This window comes from Plasmodium fragile (genome assembly GCF_000956335.1).
Source record: "Plasmodium fragile strain nilgiri unplaced genomic scaffold supercont1.148, whole genome shotgun sequence".
Taxonomy (NCBI): domain Eukaryota; phylum Apicomplexa; class Aconoidasida; order Haemosporida; family Plasmodiidae; genus Plasmodium; species Plasmodium fragile.
In genome coordinates, this window is record NW_012192728.1 from 1 (window position 1) to 19290 (window position 19290).

A 19290-nucleotide genomic window follows, 5' to 3' on the forward strand; every position below is an offset into this window, starting at 1 on the left:
TACTGCAATGATACGCGAAGCGTATGAATAGTGATCTAGTTATGTAGTAGTATCATGGCAGCGGAATTCGTAGATTTACTGGCACAGTGGCTAAAACGCAGGCAAGGACAGGGAATTGAAGGTTTTTACGAGGTAGGTTATGGTACGCACACAATGCAAAAGAGCACCGCGCACGGAGCGCATAGGTGAGTACAGTGATGTGCTCACCAGGAAAGTGTGTTACGGGAATATATATATGACTATGGCGGATATTGCATTGGCATAGTGTGTACAACATCAGTGCTTGGACAGCCAGTATTGAACTATGAGTATTCACATACGTCATGTACTAGCAGCATTATACCCTTGACAAATTCGGGGTTACTACTTTACCCTTTACAGAGAGCAATATGGGCAGATATGAAAAATATGGTGGACCAGTTTCTTACCCATATGGAGCATGATGATGGCACACTTGCGACATCGTGTGATGATAAGGGATGGGGGCCGGAACGAATCACAAATTGGCATAATGCTGACGACAAAGTTGTATGCAAAATGATGGTGCCGGCATTATTTTTCATGAATGGATGGGGGCTGGGTCCACATGGGGGATACGAGGCTTCGGCCGCAGGTGATAGATTACACAGATATATACGGTGCATAATTGTGAATGTATTTATGTTCCAGTTAATGAAAGCAAACTGTGGCAGACATCAAGGTATACGACAGGCATTGCACATATTTGAACCCTTTATGGACCATGTGCCTGGCGCTGTGCATCCTAAAATGTGTACCTGGGTGGTTAATAATGACCTGAAAGTAGGAGGAAAGGTAATAGGCGCACAATTTGATGACTGGATAATGGGGGATGAAACCATGCAGGCCAAGATGAAACAGTTAGAGAAAAGTGTAAGATGCAAAAGAAGGCGGAAACAGACATCAGACAATGGCCCGGGAAGTATAGAATTATTGAAAGCCGAAACGTTGCGGGAAGAAATGGAGCCAGGAATGAAGGGTATATTAAGGAAAGTACGGAAGAGAGTAAAGACACTACGGGGGCCAGTTCCTTCCGACGACGATGCGGATGACGATGAAGACGACGATGAGGATGACGATGAGCACGAGGACGTGAATGGTAAGAACAGTACGAATACGACTCGTACGCATACCAATCATACGGCCCCACACGGGATCACACGGCCCGGTCCGTACGGTACCGATATAGATGCCACCACCACAACAACACAACGGGCACAACACCACGCGCCCGCGGGAAGAACAACAACACGCACGCGCGGGCGGAAAAGCACCCCCTCGTTGAGCGATGAGCCGAGGTGTGAGCGGCGGCCACGACGGCAGCGGCGACGACGAGTGTGTGACGGCCACGACGGATGGAGCGGGACGGCGGACGCGATGACGGCGACAACAAATAAAAGTTGTACTGCTATCACCTTGGTCCACCGAGTGCGCCCGCCTTTCTTCCTGTCTTTGTCCTCTTCTAACAACGTGCGCGCTCTCTAACACCGTCCCGGCCCTACCCTGTCGCTACCTGACCCCACCGTCCCGGCCCCTTCTTTCTGTCTACCACTTGTGTCCCTTTTTGTATCATTTTGTCGTTTTACGTCCTTGCTTTATTTGCAGCAGGCAACACACCAGAAGCTCCACCAGTTACGGTACCGGAAGCACCAACAGAGGTGGTTCCTCAGGACAGGGTGTCAGTACCCAAAGCTGCACCGGATGCACAGGCACCATCCGTAGCACAAGGAGGCAGGTCTGACACACCACCAGCGGATGCCGCACCAACAACATCGGCAGGCACGGGACAAGGAACACAGACAGAAACCACACCACCAGGACCGGGTCCGGGACCTGGACCTGGACAACAACCCCCCCCACCTCCACCACCATCTCCCTCAGGGAAATCAGGCGGTGACGAGGCAGGAGCAAAGGAAGAAAAAGGTGCTACGGGCGTTGCAGCAGGACCACGACCAAAGGAAAAATCAGGTGAGGACCAGTGTAAGGAGAGTCTTGGGAAAAATGAAAAGAGTTCGGGTGCAGTGGTTATACGTACCGGATGTACATCGGGCGAAGCCTTAGGAGAAATACCGGGCGTTACGGACACATCCGACTCCAAGCCCAGGAAGCCTGATAATGGTAAAGTGCAGTAAGATTTACAGGGGTGCATCTTGAATATTTGATGAGTGGGCTAGAGTGAGATAGAAAAAAAAAAACAAAATCGAACAACATTTCCGGAGAGAGAGGGAGAGACAACACGGACAGAGAGAAACCAAACGTCGAATGAGAGTGAGGAGCGGCAGACCGACGGGTCGGGCGCGGGGGAGCGTAAGCCGCCGCAGCAGGTAGAGCGATGGGTCGGCCGCGGGTGACGTAGACAGGTAGACGTCGATGTAGACGTCGATGTAGACGTAGATGCAGACATCGACACACACACACTGTGTGTGTTGTGTGTTGTGTGTGGTGTGTCGGACAGAGAGAGTCTTTTCCCGGGGTGGCACCCTGCCAACCACCGTTCGCACCTTGCCCCCGTGCCATGCCCCGCCGTCCCCGTGGCACCATCTGGGCAACCGTGTGGACGACAGTGACACGGCACCTAACAAGCGTGTAGCCGACAGTGTGGTCCCACAAACAACCATGCACCGCCCAAAAGTTCAGTTTCGACACGCTTCTTCCACCTACCTGACTCTACAGGTACTGGGCAACCCCAGGATCCGAACCGTACTTCCGCGGCGGATCCATCACCAGGAGCACAAGCACCAGCAGCGGCAGCACCGAAAGCACAAGCAGAACAAGAACCAGCAACCACAACAACATCCTCCAGTGGAGCAGAAGGGGCACCAACATCTGCTCCTGCCCCTAGCCCCGGGGACCAAGTGGTAGATGGCGCCGGTAAGGCGGGCGGCAACGATGACCCCCCTCCTCTCAATCCACCCAAACCAAAACCGAACCCGAACCCAAATCAATCGGGGAGCAGCAGTCCCAGCGGCACTACTACTGGTGTAGATGGTGGCTCTGGTGGGGCAGGAAACGGTGCCGGGCCTCATGGTGGAGGTGGTCCTACCCAAGGCAGTGGAGGAGGTCAATCCTCTGGTAATGGTTCCACTGGTCACCAAACCCCAGGTTCTTCAGGGCCGGGTGCTACTCGTACTGCTTCCACGGAGCCCGAAACACCAGGTTCATCCGGTACTGGTTCTACCAAAACCCACACTCCTTCCTCCCCTGATAATGGTTCCCGTACTACCAACGCTGTGACTACTCAGATTACATCCATCCCCCAGAATGATCCCCCTGCACAGAACACACCAGGAGAAGGCGCAGTAGCTGGTGGTGGAATAACCTGGGATGCCCTTATCCCCTACACCCCCGCGATCATTCCAGCGGTGGTTGGTATTGGAATCATTGCGTTTTTTCTGTGGAAGGTAAGTATACACGGCAATCAGGGCATGCCGCATGTGCAGGATGTTTATACCTCAGAAACTCCCAACCGGCTCCAATATATGATCGTTCTAACCCATATACTCCTACACCCGTGTTCATTCCTTTTATCCAACCGTGCCCACCCTCCTCTTTACCCTCCTTTTTCTGCTTAGTACTTTGCGTACCTCACCAAACGACGACGAACATATCGAACAGTGCGTGACGTGCCGTCACCGCCACTCGACGAAGAAATATTGCAACATCTACAACGCGGCGCTCCACCACGCGATTACGGGTACACGATGGTTAGGGATAGGCAACCTGCGTCAACATCCGCCCGACGACGACGTCATCCACGCGTGCATAAGCGCACCATCATCGAACTACATCTAGAAGTGCTCAACGAATGTGAAGCGGCCGAATGGGAAAACGTCAAAGACGACTATTTGCAGATACTTGTGCAGGAGTTTGCGCGCGACTTGGAGCAGGAAGAGGACAGGAATAACAACATCTTGGGCGTTTCTACCACAAAGCAGGGTCCTCCAGAGATCAATGTTTCATCTGCCTTGCATCCACCCCCTGACAGCAACGGCATAGATCCATGTCCACCGCATGACTGCGCTTCATGCAGTTGTATGGAAACTGCAGCGTTAGAAGAAGAGGGGACTCCTGCTCTCTTTCCATACTCTTCCGACCCCGCGAATGAATGCCGCATCCCCGACCCCACCCATTGGATCCCTTGGATTGACCGCAACAAGCATCTATTGCGGACGTGCACGACTCAGCCGTGGTTTCTGCAATTAAAAGCGGCATGGAAACAATACCTGCGCGAGCACATGGCGGCAGACGCAGCATCCGGTGAGCACAGGACAGCCGCAACCATGGAAAGCACCAAACTGGACGCATGGAAACAATGGGTCGCGAAGCAACATCGGCAACTGCGTATGTATGGCCAGGAGGAGTGGTTCCAACATTTGTTGAATAATGTACAGGAGCAGACAGTGTCGGAAAAAGGCGATGTATCAGTAGTCGAACAAGACTTAGAAGTGGAAAAAGTCATGGCAGCAGAACATGTGCTACAAGTGAGAGGTGTACCACGCACGCAACTGCATAAGCAACCTTACATGAAAAAACCGTAACCCCTAAAACATGGATACTGATCCTGGCATTAGTCATAGAAGAGAGCGAGGTCGAATGTCGTTTGCAGGAGACGGAGTTATATGTTGAACATTTATTAGAACACCTTTGACATTAGGATGACGGCGCATATGAATGGGCAATAACGCATGCTATCATTAGACCACTTTTACTTCATTATGTGATATACATAATATATTTCTTGTTTGTACTATTCTATACCGTCTTTTTTTTTTTTCTGCTCTGTTCTGCTTACTTCTGTTTACTTTTGCCTTGTTTTGTTCTTTTTCTGTGTCGTCCACTTCTTTTAACATGACCATGGGCACACGGTGGTACCGGTTACATGCATATAAAATGCAGATTTACATGAATAATATGGAAGGGGTAGTATTCTCCTTTATGTGAAGTTAATTATTAACAGCTGAGCACGTGCATTCTACGCGTATAGTGCAGCACAAATATAGAACGCGACTACGCATTCGCGTATAAGGAGAGATTGTCTCTCCGCGCAAACGCGGCTTGACGACGTAGCCGCGGGAGGGACGGCGACAACGACGGAAGGAGAAATTGATGTTGTTACTGCGGTTTTTAGGTGTACGCACACAGAGACAGTGTGTGTGACAGGCGTTTAGTGGAGACCGGTGTAGAAGTGGGATATTCATGACGTGTTGTGTGTATGGTAGTGTAGTGTACTACTTTTGTTTTTTCCTTTCTTCTTCTACAACGAAGCCGGACGGCGGCAGGCACACGGCGCCAGACAACAAGTAGTGGTTGTGTATTTATCACGACTTCCAGAAGCATTGACGCAGAGGCGTGCACGGGAGAAGTGTTGACGGACAGAGCGTTGACGGAGACACGTTCACGGAGACGGGGTGACGCAGAAACTTTGACGGAGAGTCGTGACCTGCAGACGGTGTGACGAGAGAAGCGTTGACGGAGAGAGCGTTGACGGAGAGCAGCGTTGACGCAAGAGGCGTTGACGGAGACGGTGTGTGTGTATATTTTGTTTTTTTTTGTTGTTGTGGTTAATGCGCGGTGTGTAGTAGTAGTAGTAGTAGTAGTAGTAGTGTTGTACTTTTTTTTTTAAGAAGGGCATAACGTGTTTAACATGGGTACCCAGTATGGCCATGGACATACTGGAGTTTCTAGGGGCATGGCAGTTTTATCTAAACCGATGGAACATAAAGGACGGAAAGGGATATTGGGTAAGTTCCATTGTACACAAAACTCCGGACGCAGGGCAATAGTGCACTTTGCACAGCAATATATGTACATGGGAAATTCGAACCTGTATGTGTGCGTCGACTATTTATATAAGTGTCGTAACGTACGGCAGCCATGCTCACCACAGATACAGTTCACGGACACTGCATGCATCTGAAATGCAGTATGATTAAATGCACATGAATTTACGACAACATGGGCATAAAGAATATGCACACGCATACATGGATTCTTCTATCCGCAGAAACAATTAATGCGCGAGGTCAAGATTATCTTCAACGAAGTAACAACGATAATCACCCAACATAGCGGCACGAACGCTGGCATTTGTGGAAGCGTATTCCAAGGAAAGGAACCGGCCGCATGCAAGAGCAGGTGTCATGAAATTGCAAGCCTTATGCTATACATAAAGGGATACAGTTGCAGTACGGGCAATTGCACAAAAAGACGGGTGGATGCCAGAAGGGGAGAGAAGTTTAGGGAATATATAAGGTGTACACTGGCCACTGAGGTGTTACTACAGCTGTATGGGAATAATGCAGATCATAGGGAAATAATACAGCACGTTAAGGCAGAACTGGAGAAACCGGATAAACCAGGACAACAGCAATATGAGCCAGGGGTTTGTGAGGGCAGGGATTACGGGGAAGTAATATTCGGATTACGTGGTATTGGACCCAGCATAAAGAATAAGCTGGACGAATGGAAGAAAGGTTTCGCGCGACGCACCACAGGAACTACACACGGCAGAGTGCAAAAGTGTGCTTGGAAGGAGCAGGACGCAGACCAGAAAAATGAAGAAGCATGTACCGCTCATGCGGGGGTGATCCCCCAGGACTCTGCGCTCATGACAAAAATAAAGGCGTGGACGGATAGTGGTATCTTTGCGCGAGTGAAGAGCGTGTTAGACGACATGCAACAAACAGGGGCATCCAAGGAGATATGTGAAATAGAAAAGAAGATAAAGAAGGGAGTCAAGGCAGTGAAGGACAGAGTGAATCCACCCAAAAAACCGACGACGTCAACGGGCACGTCATCATCTGCTGGTGGTAGTGATGCCGCAGCAGGAGAGAAGGGGAAGACGGCCAAAGCGGAAGATTGTCCATTGAAGACCATATTGGAAGACACAAGGAGGCAAGTATACGTCCTGAAGAATTATAATGTAAGTTATAGTAAACCCACACGGGACCCCACAACAACAGGGGCAGATGGGACTTAGGGCACAAATTAGTTCCTGCGCTTTATACATATACGTCAAAGTGCGAGTCCCCGCGATAGGTGTAATGTACGTGCACAGTAAACATGCGAATTCCTCTATTCTCTATGTACACACCACAGAAGGAACAACTGGAAACCATGAAGACCGTGTTGCAGCAGTTTATTGATTACATGGACGATCCAGACGGCACGGTGGATGCCTTAGGGGCGAATTGTTACAATAGCGGTTGGAATGATATAACAGACGACGGCACATTGTTCACGGGCCAAACAGTAGCAGACGTAATACGGTGTAAACTCATGACGGGTGCATTGTGGTTTGCAAACGGTGATAATATAAAAGGGTACAGCACAGTTACGGATGACACGGAGAACAGGCTAAGATGCGAGCTAGCGAATGCATTTGGGTACATACTGGACAAAAAGTATTGTGAACATAAGACCACATGGAAAAGGGGTGTAAAGTATGCTTGGACAACGGTCAACGCAATGGGAGAGGCTGGAGGAATACAGGAAGATAAAAAAGGTCCTGTAATGAAAGCGGATTGTACGGAATGTGGGTATAAAGTTACACACGGTTCCGTGAGAGTAGTAGATGGACACATGGTAAACTTGTTAATAGAGGAAGGAAAGATAATGGACAAAATAGGAAACATTGCACACCGGATTCCCTGTGGGCAGGACTGGAAAAAGTATAAAGAAGAGAAGGGTGTTAAAGACCAAGACCACGACATTAGCCAGAAGCTGCCTGATGTGAAGAACACAGAGAGCGAAATAAGGACGCAGACGAAGAAAGCTTTTGAAGAGGTTACAAAGATAGTGGACCAGAAAATTAAGGAACAGGACGATGAGGAAAGGGCAGGTAAGGATAAGAATAATAAGAACACTAAGAATACACATAATCCGAATACGTTTAGCACGACGACACCCAGTACGAATATACGGCAGCCACGACCCCCTACGCACGCATACGTATGCCACCACAACCACAACAACCACGCACGCGCGGGCGGAAAAGCACCCCCTCGTTGAGCGATGAGCCGAGGTGTGTGCGGCGGCCACGACGGCAGCGGCGACGATGGAGGACGGACGGAGCGCACGACGAGATGACGGCGACAACAAATAAAATTTGTAGTGCTATCACCTCCGTCCATCGACTGCGCCCGCCTTTCTTCCTGTCTTTGTCCTCGTCTAACAACGTGCGCGCTCTCTAACACCGTGCCGCCCCTACCCTGCCGTTACCTGATCGAACCACACCACACCGTCGCGGCCCCTTCTTTCTGTACCACGTGTGTCCTGTTTTGTATCATGTTGTCGTTTTTATCACCTTTCTTCCTTCTTCATTTGCAGCAGGCACGAAACCGCAAGCTCCACCCACTACGGTACCAGAGGTACCAGAGGAGCCTGTTCCTGAGGAGAAAGGACCGCCACAAGGGCCAGGGGCAGAGCGAGGTGACAGGGCAAGGGCTGAAACAGGGGCATCTGAAACAGTACCTGCTGCGGCATCCATACCACAACCCCCACCTGCGGCACCACCACCATCACAATCATCGTCGGGATCGGGATCAGGAACAACAGTATCGAAGGATACGAAAGAAACAGGTAAGTGCTCCAAGGGGACAGAGACCTATACAGTCAAAAACGCAGGCGCAGGTGTCCACGGATCCACATCAAGTACTTCTGTGTCTTTTGGAACGACATCTGACATTGACAGTACTTGTGGGAAGAAACCCGAAGACTCGGGACCAGGTAGTCTCCTGAGTAAATGTCGACAACAAAAACAACGAGAAAAAAACACACAACTTTTCCGGAGAGCACACGGAGAGAGAGAAACCAAACGTCGAATGAGAATGAGGCGGGCGACAGACACCGCCGCGGGATGTAGACGTAGCCACGTAGACGTCGACAGACATCGACACACACATGCACACTGTGTGTGTTGTGCGTGTTGTGTTGTGTGTGTGTTGTGCGTGCGAGAGAGAGAGTCTTTTCCCGGGGTGGCACCCTACCCCCGTCCGTGTCCTGTCCCGGCGTCCCCTCGTCACCCGACGCCTGGCTCCATCCCCGTGGCACCAATGGTGCCAACCATGTGGTCAACGGTAGTCAATCAACAACCACCGCTGAAAACGTCAGTTTCATCATTTTCCCTTTCTTACTGTTACCTTTCCTGCATGTTTACTTAGGATCTGCAGAAACGCCAAGTTCCTCGACGGGCCCGGTACCACGTAGTACGGGAGGCAGTACTGAGAGTGGTGGTACCCCACCAGGTAAAGGTGCAGCAGGTGGTGGCGAAGATATAAATGAAAACACGAACCTATGCGCGATCGATGGGAAAAAAGATAAGGGAGATTGGACATGTGAAACAGATGGTCCTGCAGAAACAGTTGGAGGAGAGGAAAGTGACTCCACGCCTCGCTCATCCAATTTTGGACTACCTAATTTTGACTTAGCTAACATGATTCCCAAGGGACCCAATGTTCCTGGGGGTGGATTCGTACCCCTTAAGCGGGAACATGTCACACTGAATGAAGACAATGAAAAATTAATGAAACAAGGACCTCCGAGTCGTGGTGGTCCTGATGCACCCGACCTAGCCGCCGCGGTCCTGACCGCCACTACTCCCATCCTGTTGTTCGTCGCTTCCGTCACCGTCGCCCTTCTTGGTTATTCCCTGTGGAAGGTAAGTATACACGCGACACCGTGTATGCCGGAAGTGCAGGATGTTTATACCTCAGAACATCCCAACCGGCTCCAATATATGATCGTTCTAATCAATATGCCCCTACACCCGTGTTCATTCCTTTTATCCTACCGTCCTCACCCTCCTCTTTACCCCCTTTTTCTCCTTAGTATTTTGCGTACCTCGGAAAAAAACGACGACGAACATATCGAACCGTTCGTGACGTGCCGTCACCGCCACTCGACGAAGAAATATTGGATCATCTACAACGCGGCGAACTGCCGCCACCCGATTACGGGTACACCATGATTCGGGATAGGCAGCCCGGCAGATTGCCCGCCGACCGACGACGACGACGCCCCCCGCGCGTGCATAAGCGCACGATCATCGAGCTACATTTAGAAGTGCTCAACGAATGTGCAGCGACCGAATGGGCAACCGTCAAAGACGACTATTTGCAGATTGTCGTGGAGGTGTTTGCGCAGGAGTTGATGCGGGACGTGGACACGCATAACAGTATCTTGGGTGTTTCTACGTCAGACCAGGGTCCTCCAGGGACCAATGTTTCATTCACCTTGGATGCACCCACTGACGCCGACGGAACGCACACTTCTCCACCTAACGAAGACGACCCAGATCCATGGAGTTGTATGGAACACATACAGTTAGAAACGGACCCTTCTGCTTCTAACGACGAGGACTACGATCCATGGAGTTGTATGGAAACCATACAGTTAGAACACGAACACACTCCTTCTCCCCTCGCATACTCTTCCGACCCCGGGAATGACATGCCGGCATTAGACCGCACTAAGTGGATCCCTTGGATTGACCGCAACAAACGCATATTGCAGCAGAGCACGGCACAGCCGTGGTTTTTGCAATTAAAAGCGGATTGGAAACAATATCAGCGTGAGCACATGGCGGCAAACGGAGGCCCACGGGCACAGTGAACTAGGTGAGCACGCCAACATCCCATCCGCAGTGATGAAGAAACTGCATGCATGGAAACAATGGGTCGAACAGCAACATCGGAAAATGAGTACATACAAGGAAGAGGCGTGGTTCAAACATTTGTTGCATAATGTACAGGAGGCGACAGTGTCGGAAAAAGGCGAAGTATCAGTAGTCGAAAAAGACTTAGAAGTGGACAAAGTAATGGCCGCAGAAGACTTGCTACAAGTGAGCGATGTACCACGGTCACAACCACTGCCTCAGCAACCTTACATGAAAAAATCGTTAACCGCTCAAACATGGATACTGATCCTGGCATTAGTCATAGAACAGTGCGAAGTCGAACGCAGTTTGCAGGATAGGGAGTTATATGTGGATGACCTATTGCAAAAGCTCTGACATTCGGATGCAGTGCGGGGTATGCAGCAATGTAGATGGGGACACATGATAACAGCAGATACCTGTTCCCCCTTATTCGACATACACATTATACTTCTAGTTTGCACTATTACATACCTTCCTTTTTTTTTCTGCTCTCTTCTGCTTCCTTCTGTTTCTTTCTGTTTACTTTTGCCTTGTTTTGTTCTTGTTATCTAGTGAACTTCTTTTAGCATGACCATGGGCACACGGTGGTACAGGTCACATGCATATAACATGTACATTTAAATGAATAATATGAAGGGGTCGTATTCTCCTTTATGTGAAGTTAATTATTACAACATGCGCACGTGCATTCAAAGGGTATAGTGCAGCACAAATATAGCATGCGCATACGCATTCGAGTATAAGGAGACATTTTCTCTCGGCGCAAACCCGGCCGCGTAAACCGCATTGTAGCCGCGTGTGAGAAGGACGAGAGCTTGTCTCTCCGAGCAAACGCGTCGATCCACGCGGCCAAGTGCAACACGGATTCGACGAAGGATTGTCCCAGTGTAAGAAGCAGGAGATTGTCTCTCCGAGCAAACGCGTCGACCCCCGCGGCCCACTGTAGCACGGTTTCGACGACGGATTGTCCGAGTGTAAGAAAGGAGGGAGACATTGTCTCTCCGAGCAAACGCGTCGACCAACGCGGCCGGGTAAAGGACATTGTCCGAGTGAAGCGGTTCGACGAAGTGGCCGAGTGTAAGAACGGAGGGAGACATTGTCTCTCCGAGCACAAGTGGCCCAGTGTAACCACGATTCGACGAAGTGGCCGAGTGTAAGAACGAGGACAGATTGTCTCTCCGAGCACACGCGTCCAGCAACGCGGCAGCGTGTACGAAAGCAGGAGGATTGTCTCGCCGAGCACATGCGTCGACTAACGTGGCCGATGGTAACCACGATTCGACGCACTAGCCGCGTGTAAGAAGGAGGAGAGATTGTCTCTCCGAGAAAACGCGCTTCGACGACGTAGCCGAGTGTGAGCCGGATTCGACGAAGTGGCCGAGTGTAGGAAGGAAGGAGCAGAGATTGTCTCTCCGAGCAAACGCAGCTGCGACCCTAGGCAACATCACCAATAGACATAGACGCCAAAAGTAGAGACAAGCCCATGGCGGATGATGTAAGTTGAATTATAACACACGAAAAGTATGGGGAACGCGCAGCATGAGTAATTGGGTACACAAATTTTTTTATTAAAGGGGAGTGAGTATAGTTTGGACACGGCGGACGGGCCCATGTGGTGTACATTGCAACATGGCATAATCCCCTTCTCTTTATTTATTTATTTCTTCTCTTTTCCTTTTTCTATTCTTAATGTAGGATGTATTATGGAGAAGTGCGGAAGGTAAGGACTTTATTTCAAAGCTAAGGGTAAAATGGGCCATGAAACCTGGAATGCGCGCCGAAGATCAACAGACACAGAGTGATGTAAGTGTAGAAAAATATGGAAAGGGAATATAGGGGTAGAACGCGTGCACAGTGGTGTGGGATACCATGTATATAGAACAGTGCATATGTGGTATAATGCTCCATGAACGCGCACGACGGGAGACGGTATAAGCTATATATATACATGCATGTTCATGCTTTTCATTTTGCACAACACAGAAGGAGATGTGGAAACAAATGGAAGAATTGAAACAAGAGATTGCGAAGAATATGAAAGGGGACAAGCATGAGGAGGAAGGCATAGCAGAAACATTGTGCAGTACGTATGGAACTGGAAATGAACCAGTAAGTGAAGAGGACAAAGCTAGGTGTGGACTACTTGCACGACTAATGTTCTACATGGAAGGGTTAAACAGTAAGGGTACAGAAGTGGATACAGATGTAATTGACAATGACACGAGACAATTACAAGAGGGAATGAAATGTATAATAGGGGGCGTATATATACAGAAAATAATGGACTTAGCATGCTGGGGCAATGATATTCGAGAACATGCACTGAAGGCCGTGGACGGATATATGACTATGATGCCACAAAGAAGACGCAGAAGTAGGCAGTGTGTGAATTGGACATTTGGCGATACATGTGTAGGGGGTTTTCCCCTTGAGTCGAAAATTACGCAATGGATGTTGGACGATAGTAGTGTTACGCACAGCGTGCAGGACGCCGCACGCGATTTGTCGTGTGAAGTGCAGGACTGGACACAGAGGAAACAGGCCATGGAACAGCGCGCACGCCAGGGCATACACGCTACTGCGTGTGCAGGACGTCCAGGCCAAGCACAGTTCACTGGTAAGTGCATATTGAGAACAATGAATAATCATCAGGACGCAGGCCGAACGGCAGCATATTCATGAGAATGGTGAAAAAAAGAAAAAGTGTAATGGAACAGTGGTCCCAGGGGCAATATCCGATGGATGCAGCGGCGGAGGCGAGCGAACGAGCTGCACGAGGCAGCACGGAGCGGGACGGCGAGTATGTAGCGACGGGAGCGGACACGAGATGACAGCGACAACAAATAAAAGTGTAGTGCTAACGTCCACCTAACCCAACGCCGTCGAACACGCGGCCCCGCCGACGTCAACACCCCTTTCTTCTTTTGTGTTCATCCATCTCGCTTTGTTTTAACAAATATCCACCCCTTCCCTTTTCTTAGGTACACCAGCACAGGGATCTTCCACCACACCACCAGCACCTAAAGCGCCCGCGGTGAGACCAGCCGCCTCTGCAACACCAGCACCGGCGACGCCGGTCAACGGTAAGCAGGCTACTGCTGCCAAACCAGTAGCGGCGAAACCGGTGCCGAAGAAGCCGCCCGAGCTACAGGATTGTCAAGGAGACAGATTATTGGAATGGAGACATCCTGAAAAATACGTGGCACATCAGTATACTGTAAGTTAAAGTGCGCGTAGCGACGCACAAGAAACATGAATAAATGGAAGGGGACTTTGTTCATAAGATATATACATATATGAGGGTACACTTACATCCAAGAGGATGAGTGAAAAGAACATGTAAACTTGCGCATTTCCTTCTGATCATGTGCAACATGTAGGCTGATGCATGGAACAGGGTGAAGAAGGTGTTGGATGATTTTAAGAAATATATGGACAAGGGAAGAGAGCTCATGAATGACTATGGTGCCAACTGTTATAATGTAGGATGGGATGATTTAAAGGAAGATGGGAATTATTTCAAGGGCCAAACAGTAGCAGATGTCGTCAGGTGCAGACTTATGAGTACTGCGCTATTCTTTGCGAACCAGCAGGGTACGGAACAAGGACCCGATAAAGACATGAATCAACGGCTGCGGTGTGAAATAGCCAATACATTTGGGCATATGCTCAAAAAAATGTACTGCTCGCAGCAGGGAACCTGGGCCAGAGGTATAGAGTATGCTGGAATAACATTCAAGAGCATGCAGAGCCCAGGAAAAGATGGACACGGAGGCGTGACTGGTCCCGTTGTGGAGGGAAAGTGCACCATGTGCGGGTATAAAGGTTATGAGCACACTGTGCAAGCAGTAGACTTGGACATAGCTCACTGGTTACGGGGGCAGGGAAAAATACTCCATGGAATACAGCACATAGATGGGTCTGTGCCCTGTGATACGAAATGGGAGGATTATACAAAAGGCAAGACGAAGCCGAGTAACCCGGACAAGGTGGACGAAACGAAGATCACTGAAATAAAGGACACGGAGAAGAAGATAGTGGACGAGGCAAAAAGGGTAATTGAGAAGGCCAAGGTCGCAGTAGAACAGGAAATTGAAAAACAGAAAGGTAAGAACACGCATCATAAAGCTGCTACCTATACGGCCCACTACGTGCCGTATGACTACGAATGCATGACAACAACACGCACACGGCAGCGAGAACAGCACAACAGCACAGCGCGGCACCCCTTCGTTGACGTTGATCGGCAATGGCGGGCGCGACAAGCGTACCGTGCAGCGGCGGCGAGGCGTGTACACGAGTGTAGATGAGCGTACCGTGCAGAGACGACGAGGGACGACATGACGGCGACAACAAATAAAAGTGCACTGCTACCACCTCGGTCCACCGAGTGCGCCCGCCTTTCTTCCTGTCTTTGTCCTCTTCTAACAACGTGCGCGCTCTCTAACACCGTCCCGGCCCTACCCTGTCGCTACCTGACCCCACCGTCCCGGCCCCTTCTTTCTGTCTACCACTTGGGTCGCTTTTTTTTATCATCTTGTCGTTTTTCTTCCTTGCTTTATTTGCAGCAGGCAAGGCACCTGAACCAACACCTGAGTCCACAAAACCACAGGCTGAACCGGTACCACCAGCATCAGAAGAAAATGCAACAGAAAAAGGGAACGATTCGACAAGTGCAAAAACAGCGAAAGCAGATAACGGAGCAGCACCAGCACCAGGGGATGTGGGAAGGTCAGAAACATCAGCTGGGGATGATACAGTATCACCATCACCCCCTGCAGCAGGACAAGGCGGAACAGACCCAGGAGGCACAGAAACCAGTATCACACAGACACCGTCGCAACCTGGACCACCAGGAGCAGAAGCAGCACCCTCCGGTACGGACAGAGAAAACAGTGACAGTAGTTGTTCCAATGGTGGAGGTGCGGGTGAACGCATTGTAATTTCCTGTGGGAGCGCACAAGGACCTGGTTTGGACCCTCCCGCGGACCTGGCAGGCTTAATTTCTGGATCGTTGGAAGATAATAGTACTAGTGAGGGCGCAGGCGGAGGTCAACAACTTCCCCAAGAGGTGAACCACGGTTCCAACGGCGTCGCTAGCCACCCATCAGCGTCTGACTAATATTCGTGTAGCCGATCGATCGCGGTCAACAGTGGTGCCGAACGTGGTCAGCCGACCATCCATTGACGGACCATGCGCAACGGACCGTGTGGTCAACCATGCACCGCACCACACTTGAGTTATTTTCATATTCTTCGTTTTCGTTCAAACTCACAGGTACTGGAACTACACAGATCACGACACGTAACGGTCAGGAGGATTCACCGCCGGCACCATCCAGCATACCAACAACAACAGGAAATGACGGAAACGCGGGTACACAAGGTGTACCAGGTCCATCTGGTCAGGAAGGAGGACGGGGTGAACCAAGTACACCGGTTGAGGATGGCGGAAGCGATGACCCCCCTCCTCTCAATCCGCCCAAACCAAAACCGAACCCGAACCCAAATCAATCGGGGTCGAGCGGTAGCGGCGGCACCGGCGGCAAAAACGGTGAACCGTCCTCAGGAGGTACTGAACAGAGTGCAGCAGGTGGTAGTGCTCAACCAGATGGTGGTGGAGGGGGAGGAAGTGCAAGTTCCTCATCCTCTGCTTCAGAACCAGCCAGTCCAGGTTCTACTGGTGAACACACCCCAGGTTCTTCAGGACCTGGCTCCACGGGCACTTCGCAACCAGGTACCACAGGTACTGGCTCCAGTGGGGGTCCACAGGGAGCTCGTTCCCCTCCTTCCGGTGCCCAGACTCCAGAAACCAAAGACCAACCTCTTCCTACCCTCCCTCCGTCGAAACCCTTCGACCCCAAGGATGTCAAGCCGTACACCCCCGCGATCATTCCCGCGGTGGTTGGTATTGGGCTCATTGCCTTTTTCCTCTGGAAGGTAAGTATATACGACAATGCGGGCATGCCGCATGTGCCGGATGTTTAGACCGCAGAACATCCCAACCGGCTCCCATATATGATTCTTCGAAACAATATACTCCTACACCCGCGTTCATTCCTTTTACCATACCTTCCCCACCCAACGCCTTCTTTGCTTAGTACTTTGCGTACCGCGCTACACGACGACGAACGTATCGAACTATACGTGACGTGCCGTCACCGCCACTCGACGAAGACATATTGCAACATCTACAACGAGGCGAACTGCCGCCACCCGATTACGGCTACACCATGATTCGGGATAGGCAGCCCGGCAGATTGCCCGCCGACCGACGACGACGTCAACCACGCGTGAATCGCCGCACGATCATCGAACTACATCTAGAAGTGCTCAACGAATGTGACGCGGCCGAATGGGAAAGCGTCAAAGAGCACTATTGGAAGATTGTGGTAGAGCAGTTTGCGCAGGATTTGCTGCGGGAAGAAGACAGGAATAACCATATCTTGGGTGTTTCTACCACAAACCAGGATTTATCAGGGACCCATGTTTCTTCCACTGACTCGGCAGGAATAGATCCATGTCCACCTAACGAAGATAACACATGGAGTTGTATGGAAACCATGCAGTTAGCAACGGGCCCTTGTCCACCACATGACCCAGATCTATGGAGCTGCATGGAAACAATACACTTAGCAACGGTCCCATGTCCACCTAACGAAGATGACCCCGATCCATGGAGTTGTATGCAAAACATACAGTTCCACACGGACGCTTCTGCATCTAACGAAGAGCGCCCCGATCCTTGGAGTTGTATGGAAACTATACAGTTAGCAACGGACCCTTGTGCACCGACTGCACACGACCCCGATCCATGGAGTTGTATGGAAACTATACAATTACAAACGCACCCTTGTGCACCGCATGAAGACGACCCCGATCCATGGCGTTGTATGGAAACCATGCAGTTAGCCACGGGCCTTTGTCCACCACATGACTCCGATCCATGGCGTTGTATGCAAAACATACAGTTCCACACGGACGCTTCTGCATCTAACGAAGAGGACCGATGCAATTGTATGGAAAATATCGCCTTAGATGCAGAACAGAATGCTCATTCCAACCACAGGCACGCGACGTCGTACTGCACCCAATGGATTAACTGGATTGACCGCAACAAGCATCTATTGCAGGCGTGCACGACGCAGCCGTGGTTTTTGCAATTGAAATCGGAATGGACACAATACCTGCGTGATCACATGGCGGCCAACGAAGACAACGGGCACAGTGTACTCGGTGATGCGGCAACCCTGCAGATGAAGACACTGCGGTTGTGGAAAGAATGGGTTGCAAAGCAACATGCGCTTATGCATATATATGGTGAGGAGGAGTGGTTCAAACATTTGTTGAATAATGTTGAGGAGGAGATAGTACCTGAAAAAGGCGAAGTACCTAGAGTGGAAAACGACTTAGACGTGGACAGAGTAATGGGAACCGCAGATATGCTAAGAGTGAGAGATGTACCACGGAAGCAACTGCATCCGCAACCTTACATGCAAAAACCGTTAACCGCCCTCAAATTGTGCATGCTACTCCTCGCATCCGTAATCGAAGAGTGCGAAATCGAGAGTAGTATGCTGGATAGGGAGTTATATGTAGATGACCTCTTGCACAAGCTCTGCAATTAAGATGCCGGGGCATATGCATGCGACATAACGCATGCTAACGGCCGACCACTTTTATTTCATTATATGATATACGTAATATATTTCGCGTTTACTTTATTCTATACCGTCTTTTTTTTTTTTCTGCTCTGTTCTGCTTGTGCTTACTTTTGCCTTGTTTTGTTCTTTTTCTGTGTAGTCTACTTCTTTTAACATGACCATAGGAACAGGTGGGCACCGGTTACATGCATATATAATGTAGCTTTCAATGAATACTATGACGGGGTAGTATTCTCCTTTATGTGCAGTTAATTATTAAAAGCTGAGCACGTGCATTCTAAGGGTATAGTGCAGAACTAATATAGAATGCGCATACGCATTCGAGTATAAGGTGCTTGTCTCTCCGAGCAAACGCGGCCGGGTACACGGTTCGGTCCGCGTGTAACAACGATTCGACGCGGTAGCCGAGTGTAAGAAGGAGCAGCGATTGTCTCTCCGAGCAAACGCGTCGACCAACGCGGCCGGGTAAATGGGATTGTCCGCGTAACGGATCCAGACAGAGGGCGCACAGCGTGCGCGGGCAGAGAACGGGAGAGGAGAAGGAACACACATATTTTGTGGGAGAACGCACCACGGACGCAACGCAGCAACGACGGCAGAAGAAATTGATGTTGTTGTTATACTGCGGTTTTAGGTGTACGCACACAGAGACAGTGTGACGATGCGGGCAGGCGGGTATTCATGATGTTATGCAGTGTTTTTTATATTTTTTGTTTCCTTTGGTTTTTGTTCTTATTTTTCTTTTCTTTTTTTCTTTTTTTCATAAGTGCGTTATGGTAATTGAAGTGTATGGGACAGTTATTTGTAGTATATAGTGTTAGGAAGCAGTACATGCAGAATATTGTATAGTAGCAGATTATTGTGATTCATATAATCAGGTTAGTTTACGCATTGGGATTATAACCTGATGGCACAGTTATTTTGTAAATAGTCTTCGTCTTTCCTGTTGTA

The 19290-nt window shown here is 50.0% G+C and overlaps 3 protein-coding genes across 3 annotated transcripts; all 3 read left to right on the forward strand.

The window, feature by feature from the left end:
• Positions 1–54: 54 nt before the first annotated feature.
• AK88_05515 (uncharacterized protein) lies at positions 55–4556 on the forward strand (the record flags this gene model as incomplete). Its single annotated transcript, XM_012483117.1, has 5 exons — positions 55–132; positions 382–1117; positions 1624–2136; positions 2692–3419; positions 3786–4556. The coding sequence occupies 5 exons, from the start codon at positions 55–57 to the stop codon at positions 4554–4556; spliced, it is 2826 nt and encodes a 941-aa protein (XP_012338540.1).
• A 1119-nt stretch (positions 4557–5675) lies between these two features.
• Positions 5676–11029, forward strand: AK88_05516 (uncharacterized protein; the record flags this gene model as incomplete). Its single annotated transcript, XM_012483118.1, has 7 exons — positions 5676–5759; positions 6023–6940; positions 7117–7927; positions 8347–8757; positions 9180–9676; positions 9847–10588; positions 10662–11029. The coding sequence occupies 7 exons, from the start codon at positions 5676–5678 to the stop codon at positions 11027–11029; spliced, it is 3831 nt and encodes a 1276-aa protein (XP_012338541.1).
• A 1129-nt stretch (positions 11030–12158) lies between these two features.
• Positions 12159–18303, forward strand: AK88_05517 (uncharacterized protein; the record flags this gene model as incomplete). Its single annotated transcript, XM_012483119.1, has 8 exons — positions 12159–12170; positions 12371–12478; positions 12659–13292; positions 13657–13892; positions 14056–14782; positions 15244–15756; positions 15954–16615; positions 16777–18303. 8 exons carry the CDS (start codon positions 12159–12161, stop codon positions 18301–18303), a joined length of 4419 nt encoding a protein of 1472 aa, XP_012338542.1.
• Between the last annotated feature and the right edge of the window lie 987 nt (positions 18304–19290).